The 16,494-nt window shown below is 46.9% G+C and overlaps 1 protein-coding gene across 3 annotated transcripts; it reads right to left on the bottom strand.

Annotated features, from left to right (window-relative positions):
* Positions 1–547: 547 nt before the first annotated feature.
* Positions 548–16,478, bottom strand: ace (angiotensin I converting enzyme (peptidyl-dipeptidase A) 1). Of its 3 annotated transcripts, none has more exons than XM_029133278.3 (26): positions 16,347–16,478; positions 10,476–10,646; positions 10,302–10,389; positions 9,715–9,858; positions 9,434–9,625; positions 9,163–9,260; positions 8,916–9,085; positions 8,595–8,818; positions 8,368–8,512; positions 8,092–8,190; positions 7,525–7,647; positions 7,240–7,445; positions 6,982–7,118; positions 6,572–6,730; positions 6,128–6,215; positions 5,880–6,023; positions 5,528–5,719; positions 5,079–5,176; positions 4,694–4,866; positions 4,377–4,600; positions 4,154–4,298; positions 3,967–4,065; positions 3,640–3,762; positions 3,256–3,446; positions 1,478–2,502; positions 548–845 (listed from the first exon to the last, which is right to left on the bottom strand). In XM_029133278.3, the coding sequence occupies exons 2-25, from the start codon at positions 10,530–10,532 to the stop codon at positions 2,306–2,308; spliced, it is 3,516 nt and encodes a 1,171-aa protein (XP_028989111.1). In that variant the 5' UTR covers positions 10,533–10,646; positions 16,347–16,478; the 3' UTR covers positions 548–845; positions 1,478–2,305. The 3 variants fall into 3 exon arrangements, with proteins under 3 accessions (XP_028989111.1, XP_028989110.1, XP_040924413.1); XM_029133277.3 differs by lacking the exon at positions 16,347–16,478 and adding an exon at positions 12,239–12,605 and having other exon boundaries at positions 1,478–2,499; XM_041068479.2 differs by lacking the exon at positions 16,347–16,478 and adding an exon at positions 12,239–12,605.
* Between the last annotated feature and the right edge of the window lie 16 nt (positions 16,479–16,494).

Raw genomic sequence — 16,494 nt, forward strand, 5'->3', positions numbered from 1 at the left:
TGAGTGGCTCTTCTTGGGATGTGAGGTTTTTGGATCAAGTCCTGAACAATCAAATGTGAATACATATTTTTAAGGCCTACTTGTCAAAAAAGAGTCAAAAACAAAGTAAATACAACCTCAAACATGTGGAAACTAGGCCAGTGCAGTGGCTCAGAGAGTAAAGAGCCTGCTGTGGAAATGTCAGGTTGTGGGTTCAAATCTTGCATGATTGTATCAACTTTTAAACGCAGCTCTCAAAGTGTAGCTTTAAAAGCGCGCTGAACGTTGCTCCAGGTGTGAAGGGTTCCTCAGTGGTGTACTGGGTAAGACGATGAGCGTAAGTCGCAAGGTGTGCAGACCTCATGTTCAAATCCTTGGCACTGCCGGTTCCTGGACCACACAACAGTCCTGAAGGGACTCCAGGGGGGGCCGTGTCCTCCCTGCGTTTCCAGAGAGGTGGAAAGGAGGCCTTATGAAACTGAGAAGGAAGAGATGCTAAGCTTTTAATGGAATGAAAGTTTTAAACAGTTCTAGAAAGAAATGAATAGTGAAACAACAACACATAAACAACTATATCATACTTTCATTCACAAAGTGACTACTCAGTTACAGTAGAAGGTAAAGATTACCTATCATTTCAACTGCATAAATTTGAAAGTAGCAGTTATTTCTTAAGGAGGAAGAAGAAGAGATGCAGAATTTGAATATTCCAGGTTGGATGTCTTACAAAGAACAAAGCAAGGATTACAATGGATAACAATTCATAGTCTCTCTACACTTCTCTTGTAGGCAGGTATGTAAAGCACAATGCATTACTCCATAACATATAACTTGAGACACTGTTCTTCTTACTGGTGTCTTTCATTCTGAGAACAAAGAATAAAAGTGACTGTAAGGGACTGTTGGACAACATACAGTACTATTTGACAACATACTATATTATGGTACCATTTTAAGAACATACTATGGCATACCATGTGTGTGTGTGTGTGTGTGTGTGTGTGTGTGTGTTTTTCACATGACCGCAACCACAGCTGAGTACTGTTAGTTGTGTGTTACAACCACAGATTTTAAAAACTTGGATAAGACCATTTTTTAAAAGAAAATTAAAGATTAATGGTAATGCATGAACAACTGACTAATATTATTCAATAATAATATTGACCCCCATGTAAAAGGGATGTTTTTTCTCGAGGGACCCAGAGACCCCAGTTATGGTGCTGTGAGCCTAAAACAATGGTTATAATAAACTAGTCTTAAAATGGTTCCCAACAATAGTTAAAAATACTAAATCAACATAATAAACGTCAACACACAACACACTCATTAGCGATCGACTGGTTGCAGCTGTACATTACACTGAGTGTGGGACGTTTCTAGCAAAGCTTCTCATCATCAGAAGTGGGGAACAACTTCCTTTTCAAATGCAAAGCAGCTGAAGTTACTTGACTAATTCTTAATCAAAATACAGACTTAATAAATAACACTATGCACTTACTGTGTTCGACTTTGTTAGTATTTCTCCACTCAAAGTGGCACATCCGCTGTTTACAACGCAACCGACTAGAGCCAATAGTAGCAAAGGAAACTTGGAACACGTGATGAGGAATAGCCAATGAGAATGAAGGACTAGCTTATTGGTTGGTTTTCCGGTGGGATGTCCGGTCAGGAGAAAACATACAGTAACAGATTGCCATTGTCATTCCATATTACCTCTTTTATTTTTAATGTTAATGTTTAATGTTTGAAGATTGCAAATAAAAAAGTTAACCTTTACATTTTACATTTATTTTTCTATAAAAAATGAGACCAGCAATTATTTTACCTAGATACATTTTCATTACTTAAAACGTGCCTTTGTTCAATATGTGTGATAAACAACAGAAAAAAAAATTGTGAGGCTGCAAATGCATTCATTTAACAGCAGACAGTAAAATAAACACTTTGGCTGAAGATGATTATGCATTGTTTAAATAAATTATAAGAACATAATTAATATTGAATGCCTTCATTGTAGAAATGTAAAGGATACAACTAAAATCAAATATTCAACAATGATACACAATCAATGACTTTATAAAGATTGTTTGAAAACAGTTCCTTCCTCAACATTCAAATATTACAAATAAATTACAAAATAGTTTTTTGCATAGGCACAAATAATTAGCTTCCAACTGTATACAATAAATATACAACTCTAGACAGAGGCAGACCGAAAACAAAAGCTGATCAGATGCATGTTACTGTACACTAAACACTGATGTTCACATTGTGGTTGATACTACGCCAGCTACAGGTTCAGCCCTTTCAGCCGTCACCATGACGACTAGTCCTTTTGCTTGAGCTCCATCATAGATAAGGACTTTTCAGACTTTCTCGACTTCCTATACTTGTACGCCAATAGGATGGTGGCCACCAGGAGGACCAGGCCCAGAGCCAGCAGGACCCACTGACCTGCTCTGGCAGCTGAGCTTTCTACGTTCATACCCAGGAAGTCCACCTTGCTCTCTTTAATTTCACCTGCTGGACACAGAGACATGAGACAGTAAGTAAGGTCCTGTTTGCTCCTACTACCTCTCAACGTGGAGGAAGCTGCAGATTCTCCACAAGGGGCGCACATTTCCACGTGCTACTTAAAACATGCACCATGAGACAGTTCATTTAATTGATGCAAATGTGCAATAAGTATAGAAATTAGCAGTTTAATTTTTGTACATTTTCATGGCTGTTTATTTGTTGGGTGTGTGACATCTTCACTATTTCACATCTTTCTACTATGAAAGGCCTCAAACAAAACAACAGCAGCTACAAAAAACTTTAGTACTGATTACCTGCCAAAAGTCCACATTTACGCAATACTTCATGGCTACATATGGCTCACATTAACGCGCCTAAATCGCTAAACAATTGCAGCTATTATTCATGCTGCGAAAAACTATCATTGCAAAAACAGCGGCGGTGCAACAATTACAGTGTGACGTGAAGAATGAAGTCTCTAAGTTCTGCATTTTATTCATTTGTTTGCACACACTCTGTTCTCAGAACCCCATCAGTTTAATCTGTGTACATGTTTACCGCCGAGTCTCTAAAATAACATGAGTGGAAGAGTGAATGAGAGACTCTGCGAGAAGACACTGAGCCTTTTCTTTCTGGGAATGTGTTCAGAAAACACTTGGCCTTGACAACGGAAAACTGACTCCACACGAGCTTCCAGCAACTAGGCTTGCTTCTGTGGAGATGCGCTATTACAGCGTGAATTCATGGCGCTGGACATACTTGGACTCGAAGGTTTCCAGTCGTACTCGGGCCACCCGCGGATGTCATTGTTCTTGTTGTTCTCTTGCTCCAGCCACTCAATGAGGGGTTTGAAATACTCCATGAGGGGCTGGGCGCTCATTTGGGGCTGGCCGGTGATCATGGCCATAGCCTCGGGCCAGGGCTTACTGAAGCCCAGCTGCATCACGTCACTGCAAACAGCACACAGTCAGCGGTGAGGGTGTTTCAACCACACTGCTATGAATACGACATTGTTTTGTAGTTATTTCAGGAATATTGTAATATGACTAATCATTATTTTTAGCTTTTCTTACATAATTGCCAGCCTAAGGTGGTTATTAGTGGGCTTGCATACAGTAGTTGTGTGGAGGAGTGTGTACTGACCCCAGCAGCTTCCCAGCTTCTCTAGATTTGTAGATGTCGCAGGTATGAAGAGGTCCAGTTTCACCGGCAGCTTTACAAAGAGCCTGATGGAACTGAAACTGGATGATGAAGCTGACGAAGTACCTGTAGTGATATTATAATATTAGAAAAACATCAACTACAGCTGTGACCCATTTCAACATGTGACCCCGTTGCACTCGCTTGTGACGGTGAATTAGCTCAGACACGCCGATTGTGAAGCGCTGACAGTGTGAAACTATGACAGGCTCCAGTGCACGTGTTCACTCAACAGATGCTGTGGTTTTCACGCCACAAGTGGAAAATTACCTGACGTAGGGCACATTTGCAGGGATGTGGAACTTTGCACCAGGGTCGAAGTCGTCCTCAGTGCGGGCTACAGGGGGGCACAGCCCCTGGTACTTTAACCTGCAAAGCACAGCAGAAGAGATGAGATCTGGCAAGCAACAGTGTATTCACACATCCAGTCATTCAAACAAGCACTGGTGACATTTACCGTAGGTTCCACCACTCTTTGTTATAATCAGTGGACGGGATCCGTCCGTCAAAGACCTTCCATCTCCACTGGTCCATCAGGTAGCCAAAAGGTAGGAAGGCGATCTTGTCGAGTGCCATGCTCATGAGGAAGTTGATATCGCTCTCTGGATGAGGTGGGGACATTCCTGCATTAAAGCCTACGTCGTGTGTTTGCAGACAGGTCAAAGGTCACCATCGCTCACCGTAGTTGCTCTCCACTTTGTCCAGGAGGCCGATGCTGTGCAGATGCTTGGGTGTGGACACAGACAGCGCTAGCACATCGCCGATGGCCTCGTGGAAGCCGGGGTTGGCGCCGTCGCGAAAGGACACGGGCTGGTTCTGGTACTGAAGGAAATACTGGACGTGGCCCATCTCGTGGTGCACTGTGATCAGGTCGTCCATGGTCACCACGGTGCACTGCTTGATCCTGGAGACACGAGCAGAGCCGACACCGGAAGCTAAGGGACTCGGACACGCGCTGATCAAGGCGGACATTACACGCAACGAGTCTCGTTCTGACCTGAAGTCCTTTCGGTTGTAGAAGTCCCATGCAGACGCGTGGCAGACCACCTGGCGCCCGTCGGTCGGCTTCCACAGCATGGACTTGCTCCAGAACTCAGGCGGCATTGGCAGCAGACCCAGAGACGTGAAAAAGTTGTCTGATTCCTGGAACATTCTGGTGGCGTTCCAGCGCTGAACGGAGCAAAACAGAGCTTTAGTCAGAGTGATGTGTGAACAGTACATACAGCAAAAACAAGCTGGACAGATAGTTTATAATTATGCACAGACACACATCATTATATAAGACTAAATACTGTCCATTTATTAACATTATGGTGCATTGTGTTGTAAACACATTAACCGATCATGGAGCTCCACAGCTGCAGGAGCAGATGTGTATGTACCTGTGCCACCATGGCCGGCGTGGCATCCACCTGCGTGGCGTCCGGGTAGGGCATGGCCAGATCCATTATTCCAGACCACGACTGTGCCCACATGTTGCCTGAAAGCACAGAAGACCGCGTCGCTGCTTCGTATTTCCAAGTCATCCTCTGCTTGTGTTTAGCTAATGGGGATTTGGGACTTTCTGGGATTTGGCCTAGTCCCTGATCTGTCACACGCAATCTCACACTTGAGATCCCGCCCCAATCCCATCGCATCCAGAGCCCGTGGCAGAATATCAACGGGGTATGAGATGTCAGACTGCAGTGTTAGAATCCTTTGGATGCCACAGTGAAATGCTGACTCAAGTAACCTTTGCTCCTCAAGCCTAAATTCCCAGATTAGTAACTATGAAGTTGAAGGTACTTTTAATAACCACTCCTTTCGACTGTGGTTGAATCTCGTTTCTTACCCAGCAAATGAGCAGGAATAGGCCCCTTCAGGTTGACGTGGTCGGGGCCGTACTTTTTGTGAAGAGCCCTGCGAACGTAAGCGTGTAAGTTCTTGTAGAGTGGCTCCAGCTCCGTCCACAGCCTCTCCAGGTCCGCCTCAAAGGTTGGGGTTTCATACAAGGAGCGCCAGAAGGCTCCGTTGTCAGAGTGACCTGAACAGAGAGACACAGTTCGATTTTCTACACCGCCTATGTAGATAAGGCGGATTTGTCCTTCAGTAATATAAGTATTTTCATGTCCTTCGTTTATTTTTTCAATATGCTGGAGCGATAAAGGAGAAGGTTGATTCAAAGTGCTCGTTTAAGGTCGTACCATTGAGCGTAGCAGCTTTGTTGGCCAGCTCGACGTATCGCTTGTAGTCCTGTCGAATTATTTTTCCCGCAGAGTCTCTCCATCCTTTCCAGGCAAACAACAGCTCGTCGTAATCCCTGGACTCAGCCATGATCTTCTGGAGATCTGAAACACGGGACGTTCATGTGCTACAGCAGCTTGTAGTTGTTCCTACTGTAGTCAATAAAAGTGACAGTGACTCTTTACGTCATCGTTTTCCAGAGTCTCACCTGGGTCCAGTGGGTGACACCTCCCGTCGTCTCTGCAGACCTCGGCCACACTGTACTTCGTCTCCATGTTGGACAGGAGAGTGTTGTACTGAAACAGTAAAGCATCCATCAGACCTCAGCTCCTTTGTGTTTGCTAATACTTGACACTATTCCGAAGCTCTGTTGAGCCCCCGTCTTTCCTCCAAGCATTAACGTGGCCTTGAATAGTTTAAACATGCCTTGTGCTCCTGCATCTAATGAGGATTTATACGAAAAACTAGAGGCGAGTTGGAGGATATTTAAATAGTTTGTCAGATTTTTGGATCTGAAGACATTTCAGCCTGTTTATATTTACAGTTTGTCTCCTGACGTCCACTGTTTGTAAAGGCAGGTCTTTAATTCTGAAAGAACGCAGTGTGACGCTCCACTATGTGCAGCCCTTAAATGAATAGCTCTCCTCCGCACCTCTTCCAGCTCGGCCGATGGCAGCGCTGCCCTCTCAATGTCGCTGAGTTTGCCGATGATGCGTTTGACCAGGGCGTCCTGGAAGTCGGCCGTGTCGTACTGACGCGCCTTCTTCCCGTACTCCAGAGTGTGGGCGGACATCTCCAGGTTCTTCTCAAGCTAGACAGGAATAACGAACACACTTTTATTCTACAAGTCGGTGGAGGCAGCACGATCAGCTGAGCAGATGGATGGAGATTATTATTAAATCAGTGAGACATATTTGATTAATCAGCGATTTTATTCATTTTCTATCTTGAATGTGGAAAAAAAACAACAGAAACAACAGTTCTTTGCGTCTGTATGATGGTAAATGATTCTCAAACAGTGTGAGGCTGATGTCATCCAGGTGGTCGGTCGGAGGGTCTCACCATCGCCTGCTTATTGGCCTCGTTGATGTCAGTGTTGTACTTCCACGAGGCCTCGGTGTAGGCGTTCCACACCACCTCCGCCGTGCTGTTGTACTGGTCCAGGAAATTCTTGGCATCAAGCTCGTCTGTGTTCTTGTCTGGAAGGAACAGGAAGTCGGTCAAATGCAGGATGCGCTGTGGGTGAGTACGTCTGGAGGAATACTATCACACGCTAGCAGAACTATGATGCGAGGATAATGATAAAGAAAGAGGACTCACCAATATCTTCGGGGTAGCCCTCAGGAATGGGAGGCACCCAGTTAAAGTCAGGCCATCCCAGTGTCTCGTTCACATTTTGCTCCTTCAGCCAATTAATAACAGGGTCAAAGTATTTCATCAGGGAGCTGGCGTCCATCTTGTTGGTCCCTATGGCCTCCTGGAGGATCTCGGGCCATGGTTTGGACGAACCAGCCTGAAGAACCTTCCTAGATGAGGAACAATGAAACCACATTATAGTGTGCTTGGACTTCATGAGGTCATCATCGCTGCAGTTCTTGTACATACTTCAGGATGGCACCGGCCTCTGCGGAACGATAGATATCACACTCGTGCAAAGGGCCCGTGTGTTTGGCTGCTTCGCACAGCTTCTCGTGGAACTGGAACTGCAGGATGAAGCTGACGAAATATCTGCAGGGAAAGGATTTACTATCATACAGAATCACTCCATTCAAATATATAGAGGAGACCTAGTGGCAAAAACAACACGATGGCTAAAATGTTCCAAAGGGGAACTTTGGAGTTGAAAAACTAGCAAAGCAGCATCTTGAGCTCCTCTGATGTTTTACTAAATGTGGCTTTGCCTAATTTCCCCCCAAACAGCTGTTTTCTATCAAGCCCCCTGCCTCTGCAGCAAACCTCCTGCTATTGTAGCCTGGCTGCATTATATAAAACCACACTGCAGCAACATTGCTTCAGTTCACATTACAACACATACTGAAACGTCTTCCTGCCTCACCAGCCATTGTGCTTTTTAATGCACATCATTTCCTTTATAAACAGCCACTCATCGTCTTCGTGGGAAGCTGCTACAAGCCCTCACCCCGTGTTTAACAGTGGCATCAGTGAGGCTACCTGATGTAAGGCGTGTTTCCAGGGATGTGGTACTTTGCCCCAGGGTCAAAGTGGTCCTCTGTGCGTCTGGTGGGTGGACAGATGCCTTGATATTTTGTTCTTCAGAAAGAAATAAGAAACAGATTTAGAGAGCGTAATAGTTGTGCAAGACATGTGTTCTCTGCTAACCAGAGTTTACTGAGCAGCCACATCCATTCTACATCAGCAGCGTCCTGATTATTTACTGTACAGACATGAAATTGATGACGTCAGCCTCTAATCTATGGTTCAGCCCACCTAAGGTACCACCAGTTGGAGTTGTACTGATCTGGAGGAGTGCTCCCACTAAACACACCCCACCGCCACTGGTCTATGAGGTAGCCAAAGGGAAGGAAGGCGATCTTCTCCAGAGCCATCTTCAACAGGTAGTTGATGTCAGTTTCTAGAATTAAAAACAGGACGAGGGTTGGACGACAGGTTAAAGAACATACAGGCATTATTCACTTGAGCCTCAGTCTCTGTACCATAGTCAGAGGTCACAGACTCTAGCAGGTTGATGGTCTGGAGGTGTTTGGGTGTGGAAACAGAGAGAGACAGGACGTCGCCGATGGCCTCGTGGAACCCGGGGTTGGCTCCGCGCCGGAAGCCCACGGGCAGATCCTTGTACTGCAGGTAATACTGGACGTGGCCCATCTCATGGTGCACAGTGAAGAGCTGCTCCATCGTCACCGTGGTGCACTGCTTAATCCTACCGAACACCGAGACACTCATAAAAAGCTGTAGGTTGTGATTCGTGAGCCGGCAACATGGACTGGAATCAAGCGTGACCTTATTCATTCATTTACCGGAAGTCTTTGCGGTTGTAAAAGTCCCAGGCCGACGCGTGGCACACCACCTCCCGATCGTCCGGCTTCGTCAGCATGGATTTATTCCAGAACTCCGGAGGCATCACGTCCAAATCCAGCGAGGTGAAGAAGTCCTCGGCCACTCGGAACATGTGCGTGGCGTTGTAGCCCTGCAAAGAGGACGCCGTGGGTCACTCTGCTGGGGGGGCGGAGCTTGTCGCATGCCCCGCCCCCCTCCCTCACTTACCTGCTTGACCATTTCACCCGTCACGTCCATGCTGGCTTTGCCCGGAAAGGGGATCATCAGGTCGTATATGTTGTTCCACGTCTGGGCCCACATGTTTCCTGAGCGAGGGCGAGGAACACAACACAATTGGACAATCCGTTCACAGGCAGAGGAGGAAGTGGCTGTGTACACTGTTCCCTCGAAGGGAGATAAACACACAGAGCTGCTTCTCATGGTGTCTGTGAGCGACCACCTCCCTCCCTTATGGGTATTCTACGGCAGAGCCACGCACCTAGTAGGTGTGCAGGGATGGGCCCTTTAAGGTTGATGTACTTGGGTCCGTACTGGTTATAGAGCTGCCGGCGCACAAAGGCATGCAGGTTCTGGTAGAGGGGCTCGATGGTCCTGTAGAGCCCCTCTAGGTCCTGCTCAAAGGTCTCAGACTCGTATGAAGACCGCCAGTCGTGCCCGGTGTCGCTGAATCCTGATGAGAGCAAACATTGAGTCCCGCCTCCGCTTTTCCCTCAAATTATTATTAGTGGGAGTGCTGTGGGAGTCGTCGACAGGCCTCACCGTCGGCTTTGGAGGCTTTGTTGCTGAGCTCCACAAACCTGGGGTAGAACTCCCTGAGGGGCACGCCGGACGCATTGTGCCAGCCCTCCCACGCAAACAGCAGCTTCTTGTAGCTCCTGGAGGTGGCCATGATTTCTGTCAGCTCTGCAGAAGAACACCCAGTAACGCATACATGTAGAAAAACGTTAGGAAGGACGAGGTCAGGGTCCAAGAGCACGCCGCTTTGTCATAACAACAGAACTACGTCTGCTCCACTTTACATTGTTCCACGGCTCTGGATTGTTTGGCCATTTTGTCGGAACGGTGCGCGTTGGCAGACATCTGTCACAGTTATTCCTAACAAAGCACGAGGCCATTGTTCACATGATGATTGCGTCGGGGGTCCCGACGTGCTCTTTCTATAGCACTCACAGGCACATCCAACACTTCCTTTGGAGACCTCTCTGGAGTCATTTACCTCCACACGGGCCATTAAGGACTTAACAACGTACTGGTTCAACACATTGTTGTTTCGTATTCGCCAGCATCGCTCCGTTCCTGTCAACAGACCTGAGCCTAAAACTGTACCGCCTCATTCGTTGACCTACCGGGTTCCAGACTCCAGCTTATGTTTGGCTGTGGATACACTTTGCTCGTTGAATAAATACTGTCCATGGTGCTGAGGATTGTGTTAAACTGCAGAGAAATAAGACGATGTCATATTATTTCCCAGCGCTTCCAGTGAAGCGATGCTGTGACTCAGTGGTGAAACCGGGACGCACCTCCTCTCGCTCCTTCTGGGGAAGGTTGGCGGCCCCCAGCAGCATCACCTTCTCCATCAGCTTCTTGTCCTTGGGGTCGGGGAGCGAGTCCAGCAGCTCTTTGGTGAAGACCTGCTTGGCCTTTAAGCCCCAGCTTTCAGAGAAGGCCTGCTCATCCAGGGAGGCATTAACCTGGAGGTGAACGGAGGCGGACATGAATGACAGCGATACACTGGACTTTATGAGGAAGCTCAAGTCCTACTGACTTGCTCCATAAATCATAAACACTAATGCTGTAAACACGTAGACGCATTTATGGCTTCGTCCTTCTGGCCTTTTTATGCGTTATACAACATCCATGCATGTTGTCTCTCTAACAACACATCTTCCCTCAGGGAGAAAATACAACAGCGACATGACCTCAAGCTCAAGGCCGGTGTGTTTTTATAGCGTTCTTCACTGATGTAACCATGCTAACAGCCTTGTTAAAGCACAGCTTAGCTTGAACACCTTCCTCGTCGGTCGGAGGAATGCAAATCGCTGCGCAGGGTGAAATGGGACTCATTTGCTCGGAACCTGGTGACACGCTGCACTATAACGGCAGCAGTGAGTCAGGAACCGCGGCTCAGTTCCTCACATGCAACCTGATGGAACGCAGCAGCAGCTTCGAGCCCGTGATGTTTTCATTAGCTCGTTTTTATCTGCTCTCCTTCCTGACTTCACCCGATAACAGGCGTCAGGATGTAAACGGTGCCTTAACGCCGACCTTTGTGCTGCTCCTCTCGCTTTCTCGTCAGCGTTTCAACTCCTAAATCGCGGATTTGTTTAATTTCCCGGTGTGACCAGCGTGACCTCTGAAATACAAAAAAAGACAATAAAGCGATCCCTGGATGGTGAAATGCGTCCAAAGCTTTAAACTTGACCAAACGGCCTGCGAGAAGCAGTGGAGACACGCTTGAAGGCAGCTGGTGTTTCATTCTGGGCTTCAAAGGACATCAGCCGCCTCTCAATGGCCGTATTCATGCTCATTCTGCTTGATATTCTACACTTTCACACGTGACGCTGCACCAGCTGAGGGCGGAGTGCGTTTACAGTACAGTATTTGCTGCATAGATCACTTCACTGAATCATTTTATTACCTTCAACCTGATCCACTGAACACATTGAGGAAGAAATAGTCATCGGACGGAGCCGAGCGCTCTGATTCACTTTGATGCCATTTTTAAACTCGGCCGCGCTCCAGTGGGCTGTCTGCAAGGTGACCGGTTAGTGAAGCCTACACGCTGTGGTGAAATCATAGCGTGCCACTTACTGTACCAAAAAAAAAACCCCTACGTCGACTCAGCAACTCGCTTTCATGAGCTGGCGTGTGCCCTCAGCAGATTTCGGTTCCTGAATGTGTCGATGCTGAGCCCCTCTTGTTTTGCTGCACCTGGTGGAGGTTTCAGTTTACATCCTCAGCCTTAAACTACGCTGGCTCCATCCTGGTGTTGACTCCACTATCATTTAAGGTGGTGCATCCGAAGTAACTGCATTAAGCCGAAAATCCATCCCATGACCCGTAGTGTGAATACATTCAGTGACTGTAGACATTTGCTCTGCAGGTGTTCAGATGGGTTGGCTGCGTTGGGAGGAAGCTGAGCATGGAATTCTGGAGGGACATGAATGGGGGTGAGGTCCAGATCACGCAGGGCTCCGCTCTACACTAAGCGCCAGGACTGGCAGGAACTGCTTAAAAACCAGCCCATCAGCCAAAGCATCGCTCCCTCCGGGAGGCGTCCTACCTGCAGCTCGGAGTTGTAGCCGGTGATGTTGGTGTTGTAGTTCCAGCTGGCGGACACGCTCTGGAACAGCACCTCCTCGGCGGTGCCGTTGTAGTCGCCCAGGAACCTCAGAGCGTCCGCCTCGGTGTTGGCGTAGTCCCCCGGCAGCCAGCTGTCCGGCAGAGCCCCGCACGGCCCCAGCAGCGGCGGCAGCAGCAGCAGCAGCAGCAGCAGGGGGCCGCACGCGCGCCCCAGACCCGTGCCCATGGCCGGAGGTGGGGGAGAGAGGCTGCGGGGGAGGCGCTAAAAATACACTTGCTCCGCTGAAGTGAGGGAGCCGCTGTCTCGTGGGCTCCTTCGCTGCTCCCTCAGTCGTCCAACCTGTCTGCTGGTGAAATGCACGGGGGGAAAGTGAGCGTCTTTTTAAGCGCCAGCGTAACCCAGCCCACACTTCTCTGCAGCCTGCCCTCTTATCACTTTACAGCCTTGGACATGTTTCACCCCCAGTCCCCCCCCCCCCCTCTCTCTCTCTCTCTCTCCCTGATCGCATCCAAGTTTCGACCACTGTTGAGGGCATGAGACACAGGCAGTTCAGTGCAGAGCAGCGGCTCCTCCGGGAGTCGGGGAGGGTTCCACGTCCTCCACTCGCAGGGGGGGGGGGGGGGGGGGGGGGGCACACGGGAGGGAGAGGGAACGGGGCGATGGAGTGGAAAGGTGTGAGAGGACTGAGGGTTTAGTGAGAAAAAGGAAAGGGAAATAGAGGCTAATGGAGGAGGGTGTGTGTTCCTCTCCTTCAGCAGACAGCAACAAACGGGCTCTGTGCAAATCCCACTGTTGTTTTAAAATGATTTCACATAATCCATATTTCACTAAAACAGTTCTTTAGTCGCGTGTCAGTCATTGCTGCACCATGTGCACACATTCAAATTACACAAGCGATAAGACGGAAATATTCCAGGCAGCAGTTTAATTCCCCTGTTGGAATAAAGGATGTGTGTTCGCTTACTTTCCCTAATTACTCAGTAAATAAACCAGACTTTATAAATAATCCCAAATTGAGCCGTTACATTATCACATCCTTCTGGCATTTCCTATAGAGACATCAAACCCCTAAAACCAGGGTCCAGTGAGCAGAACATCACGTACAGACGGAGTCAGATAAGAATTCATTCACTGTATACAACAGATGATTCCAAACAAATACTTGCGTTCTTAAACCTGCAGTCGCTGATTTATGTCACCACATGGGGGCGCCAGAAACAAGGTTTAAAAAAAAGAGTAAAACCTTTAAATAATAATAAATAATAATAATAAAACCTTTATAAAAGCGATAAAAAAATAAACTTTGCAGAAGAAACATGTCCAGCAATATTCACCCTCATCTGATCGGAGATGCTGAATAACCAATATACAAAGATGACTTTAGGTAGAGACCAGTTGTGGGGCTTTGTTTCTGTCAGCAGTGCATCTAAATGCCATTGTGCTCATTGATTTTACTGTAAAGCTTAAAAGCAGATGCTCCATTACAGACTGCGAGCACGAAGCACGGAGCGTGTCTTTAAAGTGAGGCCGTTAGGAACAAAGCTCAGGCGGTAATAAAACAGGACGATGGTCAGAAACGTGATCTAAGATTGCACAACGTCATAAATTTTAATGACTTGTAGAACATAACAGTCGTCAGTGTCCAGAGTTTGGTTTGACTTGTGGCTGGATCACTTAACATATACCTTCTTATCCATTATTTTGCTCATTCCACTATGTTACTACATGTATTTATTATTTTTAATACCCAATAGGTCATTAATTGAATTCATATCTAATTAAACAGTCTTTAAATAAAAGGGTTTCTGATAAGCAAATTCTATCTTCAGCAAGTATTAAACAATAAAACTTTAATAATGCTGACATTTTACTTTTGTAACATAAGGTCACAGTGGTGAGTATGAGGCAACATCTGGTTTGAAGCTGAACCCTTAACCTTTACCAGGCGAGTCATTACAGCCGTAATGAGGCAGGAACAGCCATGACATTAGTGATTCAAGATGGGGAGTGCAAAGGAGCGGCTTTGGATCTGAACTGTGCAAACAAGTGCGAGATGAGCATCAACAAGGTCACCAGAGGTCACTTTATCTGTCTTTGCAGTCATTCAGCAGCTATCTTGAGCGGGATAACGTATCTCGGTTTCCAGCGTCTATGAACACACACTTGCTCGTGTCTTCGGGAACGTGGCGCTGACAGGAAGAGGCCGAGCGCGGCGGTGAATGAGTCAGGGTGGAGGGAGCGTCACAGGTCAGGACAGGAAACCAGCTCGACACAGAACGACACCATGCACTAAAAAGGATTTTACACCGTTACACTGCAGAGCCACAGCTCCGTGGATTGAGAAAGGTTTGAGAAACGGGGATCAGGTGCGAGAGGACGAATAACAATTGAGGTCACAGTTGTGTGACGATAAAACCAGAGTGTTGACTGCTGCTCACTGTGTGTATGAGTGAGTGTGTGTGTGTGTATGTGTGTGCGTCTGCATCCGACAATAGACTTTTCCTGCAGCCTCCGGCGCAATAATTGAATTTGGCGTCTCCTTTAATGGAAGTCTGTGAGGTGTGGAGAAAGTGATTGTCCAGAACATCCAATCTTCACAAACAGCATATGGACACGGCTGCTGTGAGCTGTGGGTACAGTACGTGAGGGGGCGGGTTCAGCTCACCCATGCACTGAATGGCAGACTATGAACATGAACACTGTGCATCCCGTATAGTGCAGGAGGTCTAAAACGAGTTCCTCCTCTCGCTGTTGTTTGATGTTTCTTATGAGAGAGAGAGAATTCCGTCTTTCTAACCACATATTTGAAGGTAAAGTCACGTTTCACTTCCAGCGAATCCCAGCTGCTTTCACACTAGGACGGCTCAGCTGTGTAAACAAGGCCATAAAACAACAGTTCACGCTGTCTTCACACATATGCATAGTGGGTTTGGATTAAAGCGCAGTTAATCTGTAACAGGACGATTGGGTTATAGGGGATCTGCTCAGCGGAATAAATGTCTCCTAAAATTATAACTTAGCTCATTATAAATGTGACAAGACACATTAGGAAGGTTGGTAGAGGATGAATGATTAAACAGAAGTAGAAAGTATTAACACACATCATAGATATCAAAGAGACGTCTTCAATAAACAAATCAAGTTAATAATCAATAATCTCCTATCGGCTACAATGATAAGAAAAGCTGAAAAATACTGATAAGGGAAGTTCTATAGGAGAAATTCACTGCAACGCTCAGCAGAAAAAGCCTGGATTCATTTCAAAGGCTTGAACTATTATCAGCTCCCTGATGGAACATGGAATCATACTGTATTAATAACTGCTGAGCACAGTTTATTATTATGGAGCCTGAGTCTATTTAGCTCTGGCTGCATTGATGATGGAAGCGGGAGATTTCGCTGGTTCCTCTGAGCTACCGGCTCCGGTCGTAATGATGCTCGTTTCAGCTACAGTAGCACAGGGCTCCTTTACAATTGTAATTGTTGGAATTTCCATTAAAACTCATCTTCCTCCAGTGTACTGTACATTAACTGGCCAGTTGCTCGTCACAGTTTGAACGTAACTACAAATAATTTTGGGGAAATAACAGGGGAAGTGCTGAGCTGCCATGACTTAACCTGCTCCCATTAGATTATAACAGAACACAGAGCAGATGCCAGTGTGACAAAGTCCGTAGAGCTCAGACATATAAACATAAAATATATATAACTACGCATATATAACACTATTCTCACCACGTGTGACCAGCAGATCACAACAAAATAAAATAATATTGGCGTGTCAAGTGGTTCAGTGGTGATGCAATAAAACATCTGAACATAAAATATACCAAACAAGTGGCATTAGCTCCACAATAACAGTGTTTCCACGTTACAGTAACTTACTTTAGCGTGTCTAACGCTCGTGTCTCATTTCCTCCAGGCGACACTGCCCCCTAGTGGATTTCATAGGCATTACACGCGTCTGTCAGTTTTATTCTAGTTTAATATAGTTTAATGTGGTTTTATTTCTCTCTCTGTGATTCTGTATCGTGGAACAACAGAAGGAACGTTCCTGTCGGACCACGTGTCGTCGGTGGCCGCGTACCTGCAGCAGCTCTGCCTCAGCGCGACGCAGGAAATGTGTCCCCTGAGGTGAATTCCGCCCCCTCCCTGCCTCGCCCGCGTCGCGCCTCAGACGCTTCCGTCCTCCCTCAGGTAGCGGTCGGTCGGGCTCCAAAAGGCGCACACGAGAA

The sequence above is a fragment of the Betta splendens genome, chromosome 19 (genome assembly GCF_900634795.4).
Source record: "Betta splendens chromosome 19, fBetSpl5.4, whole genome shotgun sequence".
Classification (NCBI taxonomy): Eukaryota; Metazoa; Chordata; class Actinopteri; order Anabantiformes; family Osphronemidae; genus Betta; species Betta splendens.

Bases quoted from the DNA above. Each gene is read 5' to 3' on its own strand.
- ace (XM_041068479.2), bottom strand. From the start codon at position 12,484: ATGGGCACGGGTCTGGGGCGCGCGTGCGGCCCCCTGCTGCTGCTGCTG. The intron at 9,086-9,162 runs GTAAGTGAGGGA...TCCTCTTTGCAG, and splicing joins CGGGTGAAATGGTCAAGCAG to GGCTACAACGCCACGCACAT. The intron at 8,513-8,594 runs GTACAGAGACTG...TTTTAATTCTAG, and splicing joins GTCTGTGACCTCTGACTATG to AAACTGACATCAACTACCTG.